This window comes from Ochotona curzoniae, unplaced genomic scaffold (genome assembly GCF_017591425.1).
Source record: "Ochotona curzoniae isolate NIBS_2020 unplaced genomic scaffold, NIBS_Ocur_1.0 contig_4501, whole genome shotgun sequence".
In the NCBI taxonomy this organism is placed as follows: domain Eukaryota; kingdom Metazoa; phylum Chordata; class Mammalia; order Lagomorpha; family Ochotonidae; genus Ochotona; species Ochotona curzoniae.
The window spans coordinates 6,109,053-6,125,190 of record NW_024466307.1 but is presented as its reverse complement, the minus strand read 5'-3'; the positions used below and the strand labels follow the sequence as shown (position 1 = coordinate 6,125,190).

At 42.6% G+C, this 16,138-nt stretch overlaps 1 protein-coding gene across 9 annotated transcripts in view; it reads left to right on the top strand.

Annotated features, from left to right (window-relative positions):
• Window positions 1-14,583, top strand: part of MEF2C (myocyte enhancer factor 2C) — a 146,823-nt gene extending 132,240 nt beyond the window's left edge. For 3 of the 9 annotated variants that reach the window (XM_040986026.1, XM_040986022.1, XM_040986021.1), the window contains 5 exons: window positions 1,053-1,225; window positions 2,745-2,768; window positions 3,649-3,778; window positions 4,376-4,511; window positions 9,863-14,583. In XM_040986026.1, the coding sequence (XP_040841960.1) occupies window positions 1,053-1,225; window positions 2,745-2,768; window positions 3,649-3,778; window positions 4,376-4,511; window positions 9,863-10,184 (785 nt within the window). In that variant the 3' untranslated portion in view covers window positions 10,185-14,583. The remainder of the gene's footprint in view (window positions 1-1,052; window positions 1,226-2,744; window positions 2,769-3,648; window positions 3,779-4,375; window positions 4,512-9,862) is intronic. The other 6 variants (XM_040986027.1, XM_040986025.1, XM_040986023.1 and 3 more) reach the window with 3 other exon arrangements.
• The last annotated feature ends 1,555 nt before the right edge of the window (window positions 14,584-16,138 follow it).

Here is a 16,138-nt window from a genome sequence, read left to right as displayed (position 1 = left end):
TACCGTGCCCTGGGAAGCCTGGCACCTGTCTGGCATCCTCACTGCACAGCACACAGTGCTGTCCAGCCAGAGCCAGGAGACACTTTGGTTTTGTGATGCTAGTGATGCTATCGATGACAGTAACAATGACATTTAACCGTCCCCGTAGCGAGCCTCAGTAAACATGTAGAGTTGTCCAGCAAGGGTTGTTGAGTAAGGTGCTTGGTCTGTCTTAGTCTCCAACTCAGGCAAGGGGAGGAAGCAGGCAGAGGGCTTTGTGAATTCAGGTTGAATTTCTAATCAATATCCATAGCTCTACCCATGGATAGGAGGAGAAGATACAAAAGGATGAGACTAAGGCAGAAACTTAGGGAGATCCTCTCAGTCTTCCTACTGGATGGTTTTCTGCAGTGTTTGGTCCATCAGCACCTGGACCAAGGTACTGTCAGCTCATATGGTTCCGAGAAGGAGTCTGGGTCTGGGAAGTCCTGAGAGGGCCTGCGAACCAGGCTCTCCAGGTTTGCACACTGCACTGGATGCGTGTAAGTAGGAGAAAACTTTAGGGAGAAGTCCCTTAGAGAAAAGGGGAACTGGTGGTGGACTCTGTAAGTGGCTTCCCCTTCTCCTGCAAGTCCTAGAAATTATAGGCCTACGGTATAACCTTTCTTCATTTAAGGACACATAGACACACAAAATAAAACCCAAACCATTGAACTGAAAGAATGAGTCACCCCAGCCAGGCCTCTGCCAAGCTAGTTAAAGTGCAAACCAATTCTGTTGCTTTTCTTAGACCCTGTACAACTGTCTGAATTTCTTCCTGAAATTCTTTAATATGAGAAATAAATGGGTGCTGACTTGTGAGCAAGTGAATATACACTAGCTGTGTTCCCATCAGGAGTTTTTCATCTTCCTTTGGGAGAATACCAAAGGACTGGCAGCCTGGGAGAAGCCCTGCATCCTGTGGTGCAGCCATGTGCGTGGCCTGTGGTTCTCCTTGTTAGGCTCGGCTGTCAGGGCTCCTGTGTGGTGTGGCTTCTCTGGAGGCACCGCTGAGTGTTGCTTTGTGTTCACAGGGAATGGATACGGCAATCCCCGAAACTCACCAGGTCTGCTGGTCTCACCTGGGAACTTGAACAAGAATATGCAAGCGAAATCGCCTCCCCCCATGAATCTAGGAATGAATAATCGTAAACCTGATCTCCGAGTTCTTATTCCACCGGGCAGCAAGAGTGCAATGCCATCAGTGGTAATGCCAACATACTTTTATTTAGTAGATGTTGAGACTGTGGTGTTTATATTTGCTGTTTGGGGATAGGTCTAATTTCATAAATGACTTAAGTTCTCCCTCTGCTCCCAACATTGATTGACCCATCAGTACTATTGGTGCAGCCCTGTTTGGGTGTAACTATTATTTCTGGTAACTAATTTGCATTACCCTTTTATGAGTAAATAAGGGCCAGCATCCAGTCAAACTCTGCGTAACACTGGGGTTCTGGGAAGGAACTGGGTTTCTTAAAAGGAAAATGTTTCTTTTTAAGGCTTCTCATTCAGCTAGAACAAAGTCACATGTTCCTATTGGCCCATGAGTTCCAGAGTAAAACTGGATGGGGTATTTCATAACATAGTATTTTTACAGTGTGGAGCTATTTGTGTTCTCAAGGTGCTGACAGGGAGGGATGTGGCTGTCCATATTTCTAAGTGAATGTTCAGCTGTTGATTGGCGTATCCCTTCCTGCAGCACAGCGATGGCTAATGCCTGGTGTGCCTGCACCTGCCTCAATTGTCTCTCACGTAGGTCACTTCATGACAGAGGTACTCTCTCAAAAGCCGACGATGCCAAAAATGCTATTTTCAGAACAGAGATTTTTATTTTATATCAGAACAACAGTGTTGCACTTGTAAGAAAAAAATAGATAAGAAACATATAATGAAATACATAGAATCTCCCCAGCCCCATCCTTGTCCTTCATTCACGTCTGCAACCCTCAGATGAGAATAATACGGAATCCAACAACAACGAGATTGACTTATGTGTTTTCCACATGAACTTTGCTTAAGAGGGAAGAGGTTTAAAATCAAGATTCAGTAGACCAATTTAGATTGTTCTGCAAACATGTCTCCTTTTCTTCTTCTTCTTTCTTCTCTTTCTGTGCTCTGTGACAAGCTTCAGGGTCACACAGCCCCACACGTTGATTAGTTTATTAAGGTCCAGTGCAGATGAAATTTAAAAGTGACCTACCCCGCCCCCCAAAAAAATCACGGAACACGCAGCATCCCCTCTGGGAAAGGCTGGATCCAATCAATTAAGCCTCCCCTAGGGCACCAGTCAGGCAGTATGAGCCATGTGTGCCCAAGTGTCCCCATCGGCTGATGCCCTGTTGCTTGCCCTAATGCCTTCCCACGGATGCTGCCTGGAGTGGGTCACTGGTTGGTCGGGGCTTCCCCTGGCAGCCAGGTGGGGGTCCCTCCTTCAGCACGTGGGCTTCCCAAGCACAGACCCATCTTACGTGGAGTGATGAAATAATGAGCATGGAGACACTGACCTGTTCTGAAAATGGGATGGATGGTCTTCACATTTAAGGCAAACACCTCATTAAGGGGAACAAAGAATGCCTTTGTAGGGAGTTATCTGCAGAGTCTGGCTTTCAAAACTGTTTAAACTGTTGTGTCTATCAGACGCTGCTTTTCCTTTTGTTGGAAAGATTTTGCCCCTTTATAAATATTTACCGGCACTAATCACTCCAACTCCTTCCCCACGCTCTCAGTCTGAGGATGTCGACTTGCTCTTGGTGAGTGGGGAGAGGGCTTCTCTCTGGGAGGGTCTGAGACAAAAAAAGGCCCACGGCTGCCTTCGGGGAGGTGGTAGCTGCGTGTGACCAGAGCCTGTGACTGCAGACAGTATCTAAATGGCATTGATCTCTAGCGGCACTCACAGGTGAAAAGAATGCCAGATTGTTTATTATTTCAGTCCCAACCTCTGCAGCTGAAGACCGTCTTTCCCATAACTGCGGACTTAATTTACAGTTAAAATTCAGAGGCACACAAACACACACACACAAAGTGGCTTTGGTTGCATATAACCAAGGTATTTATTTTTCCAAGAATGAAAGTGTCATGACTTTAAGTTTGGGTGGCTGTGGAGTTGCTTTGCTGCAAGGAGTTAAACGCACCTTGGCAGCCAGGCCTTCCTTGGAGGGAAGTTTCCAAGGGACCTGAAGAAGTGGTCAGAGCACCACCTGCTGGGCATACCTTCACATGTGCCCTGCCCATGGCTCTGCTGTACACAGAAGTGAATGTAAAAACCATCATAGTGAGCTTTCGTGTTTCTTTTAATTTACATTTGAATAAAAACTGAAACAATGAAAGTACAGTGTACATATTTCATCAGTTTTCCACATAGTCTGTTTTTACCCATAATAAAGCAGTGGTACTTGTAACTAGTTCAGTTGCCTAGGAGATACTGATGTAATGGGTTACCATGGCAACAACTGGTCTCTTGAAAGGTTGTAAATGATAGGGTTGGCAGAGTTCATAGAGACACATGTTAAATGATTAATTTCATGAGCTTTGTACCAAGTTATATCTAAGAGCAAAACTCATGCTGAAATCTCACGTTTTTAACGTTCTCAAGAAAGTCCATCAATAATGTCTTTTTATTTACTTTAAAAGAATCAGAGGATAAATAACTCCCAGTCGGCTCAGTCGTTGGCTACCCCGGTGGTTTCCGTGGCAACCCCTACTTTACCAGGACAAGGAATGGGAGGATACCCATCAGCCATTTCTACAACCTATGGTACCGGTGAGTGCCTTGGCCATGTGCAAACAGTGCATGGCATACCTTTTATTTTAAAAAGATAAGATGGAAAAAAAAAGCATTATCTGTTATTCTATGAGATAACTGGGATTTGATAGCTGTGGATTCCTGGGTACTATACATGTCCTATTCTTCATGAAGATGAAGTGAAAACCGACCTTTCCCTGTCTCAAGTGACACAAAGTTTGGTTTACCCAACCTCAGACTAGAATGGTGGCAAAAACAAAAACAAACACCAAACCAGAGCTGTTATTTCTTTAATATACAAGAAAGCTCACTTTTGCAGGATTGTTGAAAACATGCTCCTCAATTGTGAAACACATATATTCCGTTCCTTCTAGATATGTGTGTGATATTATGGAATCATAGGCTGTATGACTTGAAGCTCTCATGAAATACCTACCCTGATATATGACATATTCCTGTTGCTTTAACCCCATTCTCCTGCATAAATTTTTTGAAACAATGATTGCTAACCATAAATGCCAGTAGAGCACTGTTGAAACCGACATGTATGTGCTGTTGACTGCTTAATAATTGCGTGTCTCAGATGCCCCCTTCTTGTCCTCTTGTTTGTTCTAGAGTATTCTCTGAGCAGTGCAGACCTGTCATCTCTGTCTGGGTTTAACACCGCCAGCGCTCTCCACCTCGGCTCAGTCACCGGCTGGCAACAGCAGCATCTACATAGCATGCCACCGTCCGCCCTCAGCCAGTTGGGGTAAGCAGCATTATCTCTTCTGTGACGTCACTTTCAAATGCATCTTTACGTGACCATGGCCATCTCTGAGTGCATGCTTTCATAGCCCGTGGGTCAGAAGATTCAGCTTCATGGAAACCTGGAAATGACTGTCAGCAGTCCCTTTGAAGTGACTACATTCCTTGTTCTTTGCAAGAACGGGGGGTCTCTGTGATGTTGAGGTGAATTCCTGTGTGTTTAGGCCACATTTTGCTTCCTCTTTTGTAAAAGGCAGAGCTGTCATCTGAATTTTTGCCCAGTTCACATGGGACGTGGATATGTAGAGAAGTTGCTTTGAGCGTTTTAAGACACTGGAGAGTCTCTCACTTGCACAGACTACAAAGCTCATGCATTGATAGATTATAAGCACTCCAGGAACATTTGTGTATTTATAGTTACCATATGAAAGTAATCTCTGAAGATGTGGCTGATTAGTACAAGCAATACTATAAATTGGGTTATAAAAATTGTTTCTATTTGCTGAAGACAGACAATGTGTCTTTCTGCCCCCTTGTGGCAGTTCTGAGATAGGCCTTTATCATAGAAACAACTCATGTCATTGAAACAGTACTTCACAATATTTCTTACAAAACAATCCTTAGTTCTTAAAAAATAATAATAATAATAATTAAAATGTGAACTAAGTGAGGGACCTGAGTTGAACTTTAAGTTAAACTGCATATAGTCTTCAAGAGGGAATATGAAGAGATCATATAATATTTCCAGTTAAGTTTCTAGAGAAACATTCTACACACTGAACTCACTTTGGCTTTTCTGCTGAACCATTTGTTTTATTAATGAACTATTTTAACACCCACACTTCTAAGGAGACAGGGAGACAAAGATGAATTGGAATAGCAGTCCCTGACCGATAGCACATTCCTCGTCTGCCTCTCCTACTTTCACGGAGATGAGTGATCCCGTGGCGTCTTGCAGTCATTCTTGCTCCGTGTGCCCCCTGTTCGTTTAGGACAATCATTGAGACACATTGGTGAGGTGCTCCCACACTCGCTTGAAGGATCAATGCATCAGGTATTTATCAGCATCAGAGTGACTCTTCCTGAGACGTGTAAGCTTTCTCTGGAATGTTCACTCTCAAGCAGACCTAAGAACACAATCACCAACGTGGGTGGGTGGCATCACACTGCTGTGCATAGCGGTAAATCGCTGTGCCTACTTCTCATCAGAAACAAAAGTCACTCTACTTCTCATTGGGTGCAGAATCCATCCTTTGTAGGGTTAGATTGCCCTAGAAATTACCGGTGTCAAAAAAAAATCAGGCTCTTTGAATGTGACTTTTTTTTATATGACACTTGACAATGTGCTTTCTCACCTACAAACGTGTGTGTGTGTGTATGCCTTAACTGGAGAACCATTTCACATTTTCTTCTGCGCTGTGCAGAGAACCTTGTTCCCTGGTGCCCTTAGCAGAGATCTACATAGATGAGACTGCACACACAGTCCTAGTAGAGGGAGACCAAACAGCGACAGCCAAGCTTGCAGCCTTGGGTTTCTTGGGCTCCGAAGTTTCTCTGTCCACTTGAGTGACAACCGATCACTTCCTAGTCCCTCGGATCAGCAGAATGGCCCAGTCAGTCTTACTGACACCCTCTGTCTCCCTGTGTCATGGACACACGCACACACACAGCACATGACATCACGCCTCCCAGCAGGACTCCAGGATGTCCTCAGCAAGGGAAGCCGCACACACACGCACACACACACACACACACACACACACACACCATACCTTTTTGCAAGAAGATTCTTTCCAATGGATACCCCATGTTCACACCATGAAATTCTTCTCCCAAAAATCCCAATTCATAATATTTCTGTAAAATACATGCATGAGCTACTTTAGTTCCTGGCAGCTTCTCCAGGCCTGAATGATCACACAGAGTTGTGTTGTGGGTACATTTGCTTAGATGGCTCCAACCTCCAGCCCACATCATGGACTGTGACCAACTCCCTGGAGTAGGTACTCCCAGCAGCCCAAGATAGTGACCGCAGTTTTCAGAATTGCAAAAGTACAGATGAAGTATTCATATTTTTTGTCCTTTTAAGTTTTAAATTTTCAAAGCTGTCCTTTATTTTATTATCTGAGATAACATATTTTTGGCTCACATTATAATCCGAGATTTAAGGGCTCAGCTAAAGAAAGAGTTCAGTAAACAAACAAAAAACAAGACTGTAATCCAGCAGAAAGATGGCAAGTGCTGAAAACCACAGTTAGATGAAAAGTTGCTCGGCTTCACTCATAGAAAGTCAAATTTTAAATAGTCACAAAATCAGTAATGCTAGAGTAGTGCATAATTGCTATCCGTTTGTCAAATATTTAAAACCAACCATTGACAAAAAAATAAAAGGTATTTGCAGCAAAGCTGCCAAACACAGGTAATTTTTTATATTTTGTTTAGCTCTCACATACAAGGGAGATGTTGCATTTGTCTCCCTGTGTCTGGCTTGTTTCATTCAACACAATGTCCTCCAGCTCTTTCATTTTTTGAAACTGTGTGGTGTCTGACTTTATCTGACCGAGATTGCGTGTAGAGAGAAGTGTGACTGGCAGAGAAAGCTGCCAAGTAGAATTAAGGTGTCGTTTGAATACTGATACTTGAGTACAAGTTTTAGACATTTTTCTCAGTCACCGTCCTAAAAAGAGTGTCCTGACAGCATTTGCATGCCTCACACGTGTTGATGTGCGTGCCCAGGAGAGATTACATAGAGAAGAGTTTTGAAAGCTCAGGTTAAATGCCTTTGATAGTCTTAACTTTCAGGTGAAGGCAGTGAGAAACGCAGATAAATCTCTCTAGCCACTTTTCGTTCTGAACAATGATGGGAAAGCACAGGCACCATGTACACCTAGGAAGGACTGCCTCTGGCCTTTCTGCTTATCATGCTTCTGTCTCTCCACCTACCTCTTTATCACTCGCCCACACGGGGGAGCTATTTCACCACGACCTGCTTCTATAATTATCTGTGTCTGTCATTTTGTCTCAAAAGCAAATAGACCAACATGCTTGTATTCAGGTCTAGCACATATGTAGTTGAGTGATTATGATGCTGTTGTTTTTTTTCTTTTCAAGAAAACACTTCTTTGATAAGAGACGAGTCGTTTTCTTTTGTGTCCCACCTCGGAGTCTAAGGACACAAATCCTAAGGGATCCCTTAGATTTCATTACTGGGGACGTAGTCCCGATTTACTCGTAATACTTCATGACTGCTTTCCGTCTCAAAGGAAGTGCCAGCAGCAGAGACGCAGGGTGGTCTCCGTAGAGGAAAGATCTGGCAGTCATTGTTACATCTTTTGTGGGGAAGATGTGCAGAAACACACACGCCAGGCAGTTAACACAGAAAGATGCAGCGATAAGTGGATGACAGAGCTTCCAAAATCTAACTGGAAGAAGCAGCGTTTGGATATTATTTTTGGTTAATGTATTTAGATCAGTTGCTTATACTAGCCCAACTTATTAATTTTTTCTAATTTTTCCCGTATCATTCTGCCTGGGAAGACTTGATCTAAATGTCAAAGGGCACATAACAGTATTTATTGATATGCCACTTTATTTTCAGGCTCCTAATTGACATTCATTATTAAACAGTGGTGTGATTCCTAGTCAAAGCATTTAATTAAATTTTAGTGAAATAATCTTTCTTACCCAGAGCGAGGAAAATTATTTCTTTCAGAAATCAAAAGATGATTTCCTTAAACATCAAAATGAATCATTAAGTAACTTTGAACCAAGATAAAATAGTCCACCGTCCTGAGTCCTTTTGAAATACAGGTGTTCCTTCCCTCACTGCTCATTTTAATATCTCCTTGATTTAAAGATTATTTAATTAAAACTCTCAGAAAACTAGCAGACTAATAGAGACTGTGAAATAATAAGCTACAAATAAATAATAGCTCCACGCATAAACAGGTGATTGAAAATTATATTCACTCATCATGAGACCTTTGATATAAAACAATAAGGATTCTTTGATTGCATCAGATCATAAAGAGCCAAAGAAAAGCTTGGTAGAGAAGTGACTCTCTAGAATATTCTGTGCACTAGCTCGTCTGTTAATAAGGGAAGGAAAGCAAGGCTTTGCCAGTAGGTGGTGCTTTTGTATAAAACATCACGCACAGATTAACTCATTTCTGCCACATTTTATAGCCCCGTAGTCAACCTTCAGTCCCTCTTGTGCATCTCCAAAAATCCCAGCCCACGTCACCCCCACTTTGTTCTCAAAAGCACACGTCTGTTCCCTCGCTGCTCCATGAGGAGCAGCCTAATTGTGCTCGTTCGGAGACAGGCTTGGTCACCTTTGTTGAAAACCTTTGTTGAAAATGGGTGTGTCCGGTAGGGTTCATTCCTGATGGAGATTCTTTGAACCAAAAAGGCTCCTGGACCTGGCAGTGTGGTCAAGAGATGCTGGCTGTGGCCGTGGCTGTCTGTGCAGGCAGGATGCTAGGGCAGTGGCAGGTGGCTCTATCCTGGTCAGAGTACTTATTCACAGCAGGGCTCCGTGCCACCACTCTCCCTCTTCCATTATGGAGTAATGATGTTCCCAGGGCAGAAATGAGGAGTGAGGGTTATAGGATATAGCAATGGCCACGACTGCCTACACTGTGCCCTTGTCCTCGCAGCATGAATGCATCAACCCAGGGTAGGTGATGAGAGGAGAAATGAATGCCCTGAAAGTCCAGTTGTCTTGCGGCCTGTAGTAGAATGGAAAGGCTAAATAGTGTTAAGTCTTTACGATCAACGCTTTCTCCAAAGATTTGGAGCTCCCTCTCCCAGGTTCCCTTTCTTCTCCCCCACCAAGCCAACCCTCAGATGTGGGTGACTGTGTAGCCCTCCATGGGTTCTGTTGCATTTGAAACTTGAACTCTCTTCGACTCTCAAAAACCTTTGCAACTCCTCTTGTACGCACTCAGCCCATTGGAAGGAAGCACGTATCTCAACCCACTGGGTTCATTCAGGCATTGTTAGTCCACCAAGAAGATCCAGTTCAAAGGCCCAGAGGTGTGTCTGACAGCTTAGGGCCTTCCCTCTGGGAACTTGTCTAGGGTAGAAACACCACAGCTGCCTCCTGTCAGAAACTTCTCTGAAAGAGTGCCCCGTGTATGGCGGGAGCCTCCTGAGCACCTGGGCCAGGCGCAGCGTGGTGGCCTCAGTGGCCCTAAGCAAGCAACGCTCCTGAGCACCCCCAAGCCCACCATAGGCAGCCTAGGCATGCTCCGGTGTCTCTGCGAGTCTTGAAGCTGATGTGTGATGTAATTGTGAGTTCCTGGGGCCTCCAGGCCTCCTCCGTCTGTAACTGGGTTTCCTTTCCTCCTACAGAGCTTGCACTAGCACTCATTTATCTCAGAGTTCAAATCTCTCCCTGCCTTCTACTCAAAGCCTCAACATCAAGTCAGAACCTGTTTCTCCTCCTAGAGACCGTACCACCACCCCTTCGAGATACCCACCACACACGCGCCACGACGCGGGGAGGTCTCCTGTTGACAGCTTGAGCAGCTGCAGCAGCTCGTACGATGGCAGCGACCGAGAGGATCATCGCAACGAATTCCACTCCCCCATTGGACTCACCAGACCTTCGCCGGACGAAAGAGAAAGTCCCTCGGTCAAACGCATGCGACTCTCTGAAGGATGGGCGACATGATCACATATTACTTACTAGTTTTTTTTTTTTTCTTGCAGTGTGTGTGTGTGCTATACCTTAATGGGGAGGGGGGGTCGATATGCATTATATGTGCCGTGTGTGGAAAAAAAAAAAAGTCAGGTACTCTGTTTTGTAAAAGTACTTTTAAATTGCCTCAGTGATACAGTATAAAGATAAACAGAAATGCTGAGATAAGCTTAGCACTTGAGTTGTACAACAAAACACTTGTACAAAATAGATTTTAAGGCTAACTTCTTTTCACTGTTGTGCTCCTTTGCAAAATGTATGTTACAATAGATAGTGTCATGTTGCAGGTTCAACGTTATTTACATGTAAATAGACAAAAGGAAACATTTGCCAAAAGCGGCAGATCTTTACTGAAAAAGAGAGCAGCTGTATGCAACATATAGAAAAAAAAATTAAATAAAATGTATAAAAGTTTGGACAGACCCAGCTGTGGGTGGCCATTCGTAAAAATTAGGAATATGCCTGGTCACCCAACATTCGAGCGTGCTCGCAAACCTGCAGTATGGCACTCATTGAAAAGGATCAAAGACCATTAAAAGAGGACCATACCTATCTTACAAAAAAAAAAAAGCAAAAAACAACCAAAAAACATACAAAACATGTGGAGTTTGAGGGCTGACGTATTTAATTAAATAAAGAAATCTGGGTCTGCATCTCTTATTAAATAAAAATATAAAAATATGTACATTACATTTTGCTTATTTTCATATAAAAGGTAAGACAGAGTTTGCAAAGCATTTGTGGCTTTTTGTAGTTTACTTAAGCCAAAATGTGTTTTTGCCCCCTCGATAGCTTCGCTAATATTTTAAAACAGTCCTGTAAAAAAACCAAAAAGGACTTTTTGTATAGAAAGCACCGCCCTAAGCCATGAAGAACTCATGCTTTGCTAACCAAGATTACTGTTTTCTCTTTGTAGAAGTTTTGTTTTTGAAATGTGTATTTCTAATTATATAAAATATTAAGAATCTTTTAAAAAAAAATCTGTGAAATTAACATGCTTGTGTATAGCTTTCTAATATATATAATATTATGGTCATAGCAGAAGTTTTGTTATCTTAATAGCAGGGAGGGGAGTATATCTGTGCGGTTGCACATTTGAGTAACTATTTTCTTTCTGCTTTCTTTTACTCTGCATACATTTTATAAGTTCAAGGTCAGCTGTCAATAAAAGGATAACCTGTGGGGTTAGAACATACCACATCGCAACACCCTAAGTTGTTTCGAATACCTTAGCCATCCGTTGGGTCACCGGACATCCATTGCATATACTATTTGGTTTCTTTCATGCAACTTTTGTCTTGTGTTTTGCATTTTTACCAAATGCAGGGCCCTTTTCTGACCTCATCATTTCACCATGCCTCTTGGAATCCAGTAAGTGCACACCCTAACTTGCCCATTTCCAAAGTCTTGTGGTTGGTTTTCAGCCTAGAATTTTTGACATGCTCTTTAGAAATATGCCCAGAATAGAGAAGCCAGCCCGGGGTTCTTGTCCTGCAGACACGGCCCCACAAGCAGGTGGTAGAGAGTATTCAATGAAGACCAGATTCCCACAAAAGACGGATGGGAAAGCCTGGGTGCTAGACAAGAAAGAAGCAGGGATAGGGAGGGCTAGTTGCTTCGTCATCCAGTTTTAATTATTTTAACTGACCCTTGACAATCTTGTCAGCAATCTAGGAATGTTTGGAACAATGTCGATGTGTCAGGACCCCCACATGTCACTTCTGCATAAGCATGTATGTCATTTTTTCTTCAATAAAGAGATTTAATAGCCATTTCAAGAAATCCCATTAAAGAACCTCTCTATGTCCCTTTTTTTTTTAATTTTCCAAGGCGATATAACTCTTGTCTAGTTCTCGTCTATAAGGGAATCATCTTCAGGCCCTTTAAAAAGTGAGTGCCATAAAGAGAAAATTTAAGTTAATGTATTGTTTAGAAGCTATTTTAGTCCAGGAATGATTTTTCTTCTCTTGGAATGTGAAGATCTGTCGATTCATCTCCAAACACGAGTATTAACATACACAGCAAAGATACAAAGAGATCTCTCAGCACAGCTCTGTCGCGTGCAGGCCATTTCTTAGCCGTCTGTGTTTCCTTTCACTTGCATAGCTGCTATGCATGTCTCGTTGTAACCGGCTGCCGCTGGGTGGCAGAAGCCGAGACCTTATTAACTAGGCTATATTTTTCTTAACTTGATCGGAAATCCACAATTAGACCACAGTGCACCTTAGGTTGTATCCATATGGGATGCTAGCCTGCCTTGTACTAACTGATGTTTTATATGCTTAAAAAAAAAAAAAGGAAAAAAAAAAAGAATCTATCAACCATTTGTTATATATCCCACTCTCAAGGTATCCATGGAACATGAAATAGCACCATTTATGCAGAGGAAAAGCATTAAAACCATCCCTGAAAATACACTCTCTCGCACACACACGCAGGGGCGGGGGGAGAAAGAAGAAAATCATTTTCCTCACCACAGACTAGGTGTCATCTTTCTGTCAGTCCATCCTTATCACTTGATGTGTATAAAATATGCAAACATGTCACAAATGTTCTTTGTCATTGGAAAGCATATTTTTTTTCCTTTATCGGTAAAATTGTACCAGTGGGTGGGAAGGGTCATGCTACAAAAATCTGAAGAAATAGCCATATTAATTTTTTTGTACCTGCAATTTGCCTCAGCAACCAAGAAAAGGTGAATTTCTGATGCTGAGGATAAAGCAAGCGAAAGTACCAGCAAAGCCTTGGCTATTTATAGCAGTTCTGACAATAGTTTTATAAGAACATGAAAAGAACAGAATCGCTTAAAAATGGATACCGGACATCTCTTGTTCCCAATGCCTGGTCTCGTAGTTAGAGGTGGCAAGATAGTGGAGTGATAACGGGAGCATTTTTTTAAAGATGATTTAATGAGAAGAAGCACAATTTTGCTTGTGAACAGTCACTTTCTGTAAACAATTGCTGTCTATCTTTACCCTTATACCTTACCTGGAACTCACCACTAATTGTATCTGCAAAGTTAACCCGGTTTTTTAATAGCAACAAATCCTTTGTATTCAGGCGGTCAGGGCGGAGCCCTGTGGGCGTGCTATTTTGCATAATCCAAGTAATGTTGTAGGCAACATTCTCCATTGCAAGGGAAAGACCTCTGCGTGGCACTTACACAGCTCCAAGTCTGTTCCATCTAATCCTGTTCTCAAGGATTTGGTACTAGTAACAGTGATACAGATCACATCAGTTACACAGCCTGTATATTGTACGTGTTGGTGCCTGGACGCTGTTCATTTCAACCTTTTTTAAAATTGTGTTTTTAGTAAGATGATTTATTTTTTTTCCCAAAAGTGGAATTTAGCATTTTGTAATGATGAATATGAAAATACCTGTCATCCTCAGATCATTGAATGCTTAACTAAAGGATAAGAGACTCCAACACACTTTTTCAAAGAATGTTTGCCCTCGTACACACATGCATTTTTTTTTTACGCACCCATCTTGAGAATTAGGTAGCTTTTGTTTACCCCTTTTTTGCTTGTGTTTGTGTTTCCAAAGTAAATGCTTTGTATTTATTTCTTTATTTCAAAAAAAAAATTTTTTTAGAAGGAACAGCAGCCACTAGGACCCTCAGTAGAGGCTGTTGTCTGAGCACGGATCATTGCAGCCGCCCTCACCCGTGCCATCTGTGGTGGGGTTGTCACTTGCATGGCGTTAATTCCCTGCCATTCCAGATCTCTGGGAGATGGCTGGGATGCTGTGTGTGTTAGCATGCCTCAGACACAGATGTAATCAACACTTTTTCGTAATGTTTTAACCAAAGATGTGGAGCAATCCGAGCCACATACTCTTCCACATTCAATTTGTCCGTTTCGGCCATTCGCCCGGTCGGCGTTGCACTTTCGCCTTCCCTGTTCGTTCCTCAGATTGAGTCATACCTCAATGTCATTCCGAGCAATCAGCTGAGTGGCAAGTTCAGTTGGGGCTGAGTGCAGTGTGCCAGGGAAGTCTTGGGTCACCGTAGGCAGAGGCCTTGGATTGCTTCTATCGATCATTGGCTATATCATTTATCTTCCTTTTCTTTTCCTGGGGACTCGTTTCCATTCAATGGCAGTCATGACAATAGCTTGTCAATGAGGGCATACAAGCATTTGCAACAAATATTCAACTAACGGCTCACAGCGGCATAAGCTGGACTTTGTCGCCACGAGATGACAAGATGTTATAACGAAGTTAAACCACATCTGTGTATCTCAAGGGACTTAATGCAGCTGTCTGTAGTGAATCAAAGTGGGAAATTTTCACAAGTTTCTCCTGCTGGAAATAAGGTATAATTTGTATTTTGCAGACAATTCAGTAAAGTTACTGGCTTTCTTAGTGATCCAGTGTCCGTGGTGCATTTTTTTTGATAATTGATGTTTTGCTCTTCACATTTTTCATGTTTCTTAAAAGCAGCCTTCTCATAAGCCCAAAGGAGCTTTCCCGGTTTCCAGCTCAGAATGTGCAGAAAGCCAGATGGGTGGCCGCTGGTGTAGGGGCTTGGGGATGGAGGTCCTTTCATGGTGAGATTTCTTCAGCCGCCGTGGAGAGGTTAAAGTTTTTTAGGTTTTGTTTCTTGTTTCTGGGTTTGTTTGTTTATTTGTTTGTTTGTTTGTTTGTTTTATCAAGAGGCTCACCTTTATATATTTCCTTCAGGGTCACTGATTTTTAATCAACATGGAAAGCAAAGGACTAGACAGGGATCTGCCATCCACCGATTCTCTCTCCCAGTGCCCAGAAGAACAAGCACTGAACCAAACCACAGCCGGGAGGCAGGCACTCAGTCTGGCCTCCCATCTGAGTGGGTGGCAGGGACTGAGTAATGGAGCTAGCGTCCGTTACCTTCCAAAACGGATATTAGCAGGAAGCCAATGGAGGCAAAGGAGCTGGGACTCCAATGTGAGCTGCAGACACCCCAAGCAGGTGCCTAACTTGCTGCACCCTGAGGGCCAAAGCTTGCATCTAATTTTACAAATTTTTCAGGTTGCATTAAGACCTTTGATAACCTACATAGATGTGCAGGGTTTGTCCAAATTCGGTGTGACAATACAACTATGAAAACAGGTTATTTTTTTTAATAAAATGCTAAAACTGTCTCCAGAAGCATTCTTCTGCATCAAGAGATTTTTAATCAAAAAGACTATTATCGTAGGAGTAATGAATTCATAAATACTTTTAAATCTAGAAAATTTATCCACTGCCAAAATTGGATTATAATCTCTAAAAGGGATGTCCTTGAAGAGGCCGATATAAGGATTAATTTGGAAAAGGAAAAACAAGGGTGCACCTGCTTACCAGCTAACTGGCAAACATGAATTTTTGAATTAATAGTGAGCCCTGCTCTGGGAAAAAAAAAAAAAAAGAATGAAGTTCAGGACAATATGCCTGTCACTTCAAAAGCAGCAATAATCTTTGTTCTGTTTTCTATTTGTTTTCAGCAAATAGTTACTAAACTGTTATTCTGTGTAATTCCTGGTGGATTCCAGGATGAACAGGGATGCAGCCGTGGCCCGTAGGATGCATAGGCTGACAGAAACTGGAACAGTTTAGGAAGCACAACAGGTGCAACCACTTTCACCCTGAATGAGAGGAGAGGCTCAGAGCTCGGACCCTACATGAGCTAGCACAAAGAGGCATCTGCAGTGGGCTGTGGATGGGATGTGCAGGATTGAAAAAGGCACCGAAGGAGGAGGGCAATGCAGACCCGGGAGACCTGTGACTCCTACAGTCACACACACACACTCTCACATCACCAACATAACCCTACTGTAAAAAAAAAAAAATGATAAAAGGAATCAGCAAAATCTTGCTGTCTTTTTTTTTTTCATCACAATGTGCTTTTTACAGCTTTCCTTAGGAACATCTCATTCTTGCCCAAAACACAAAGTGGTATGCCT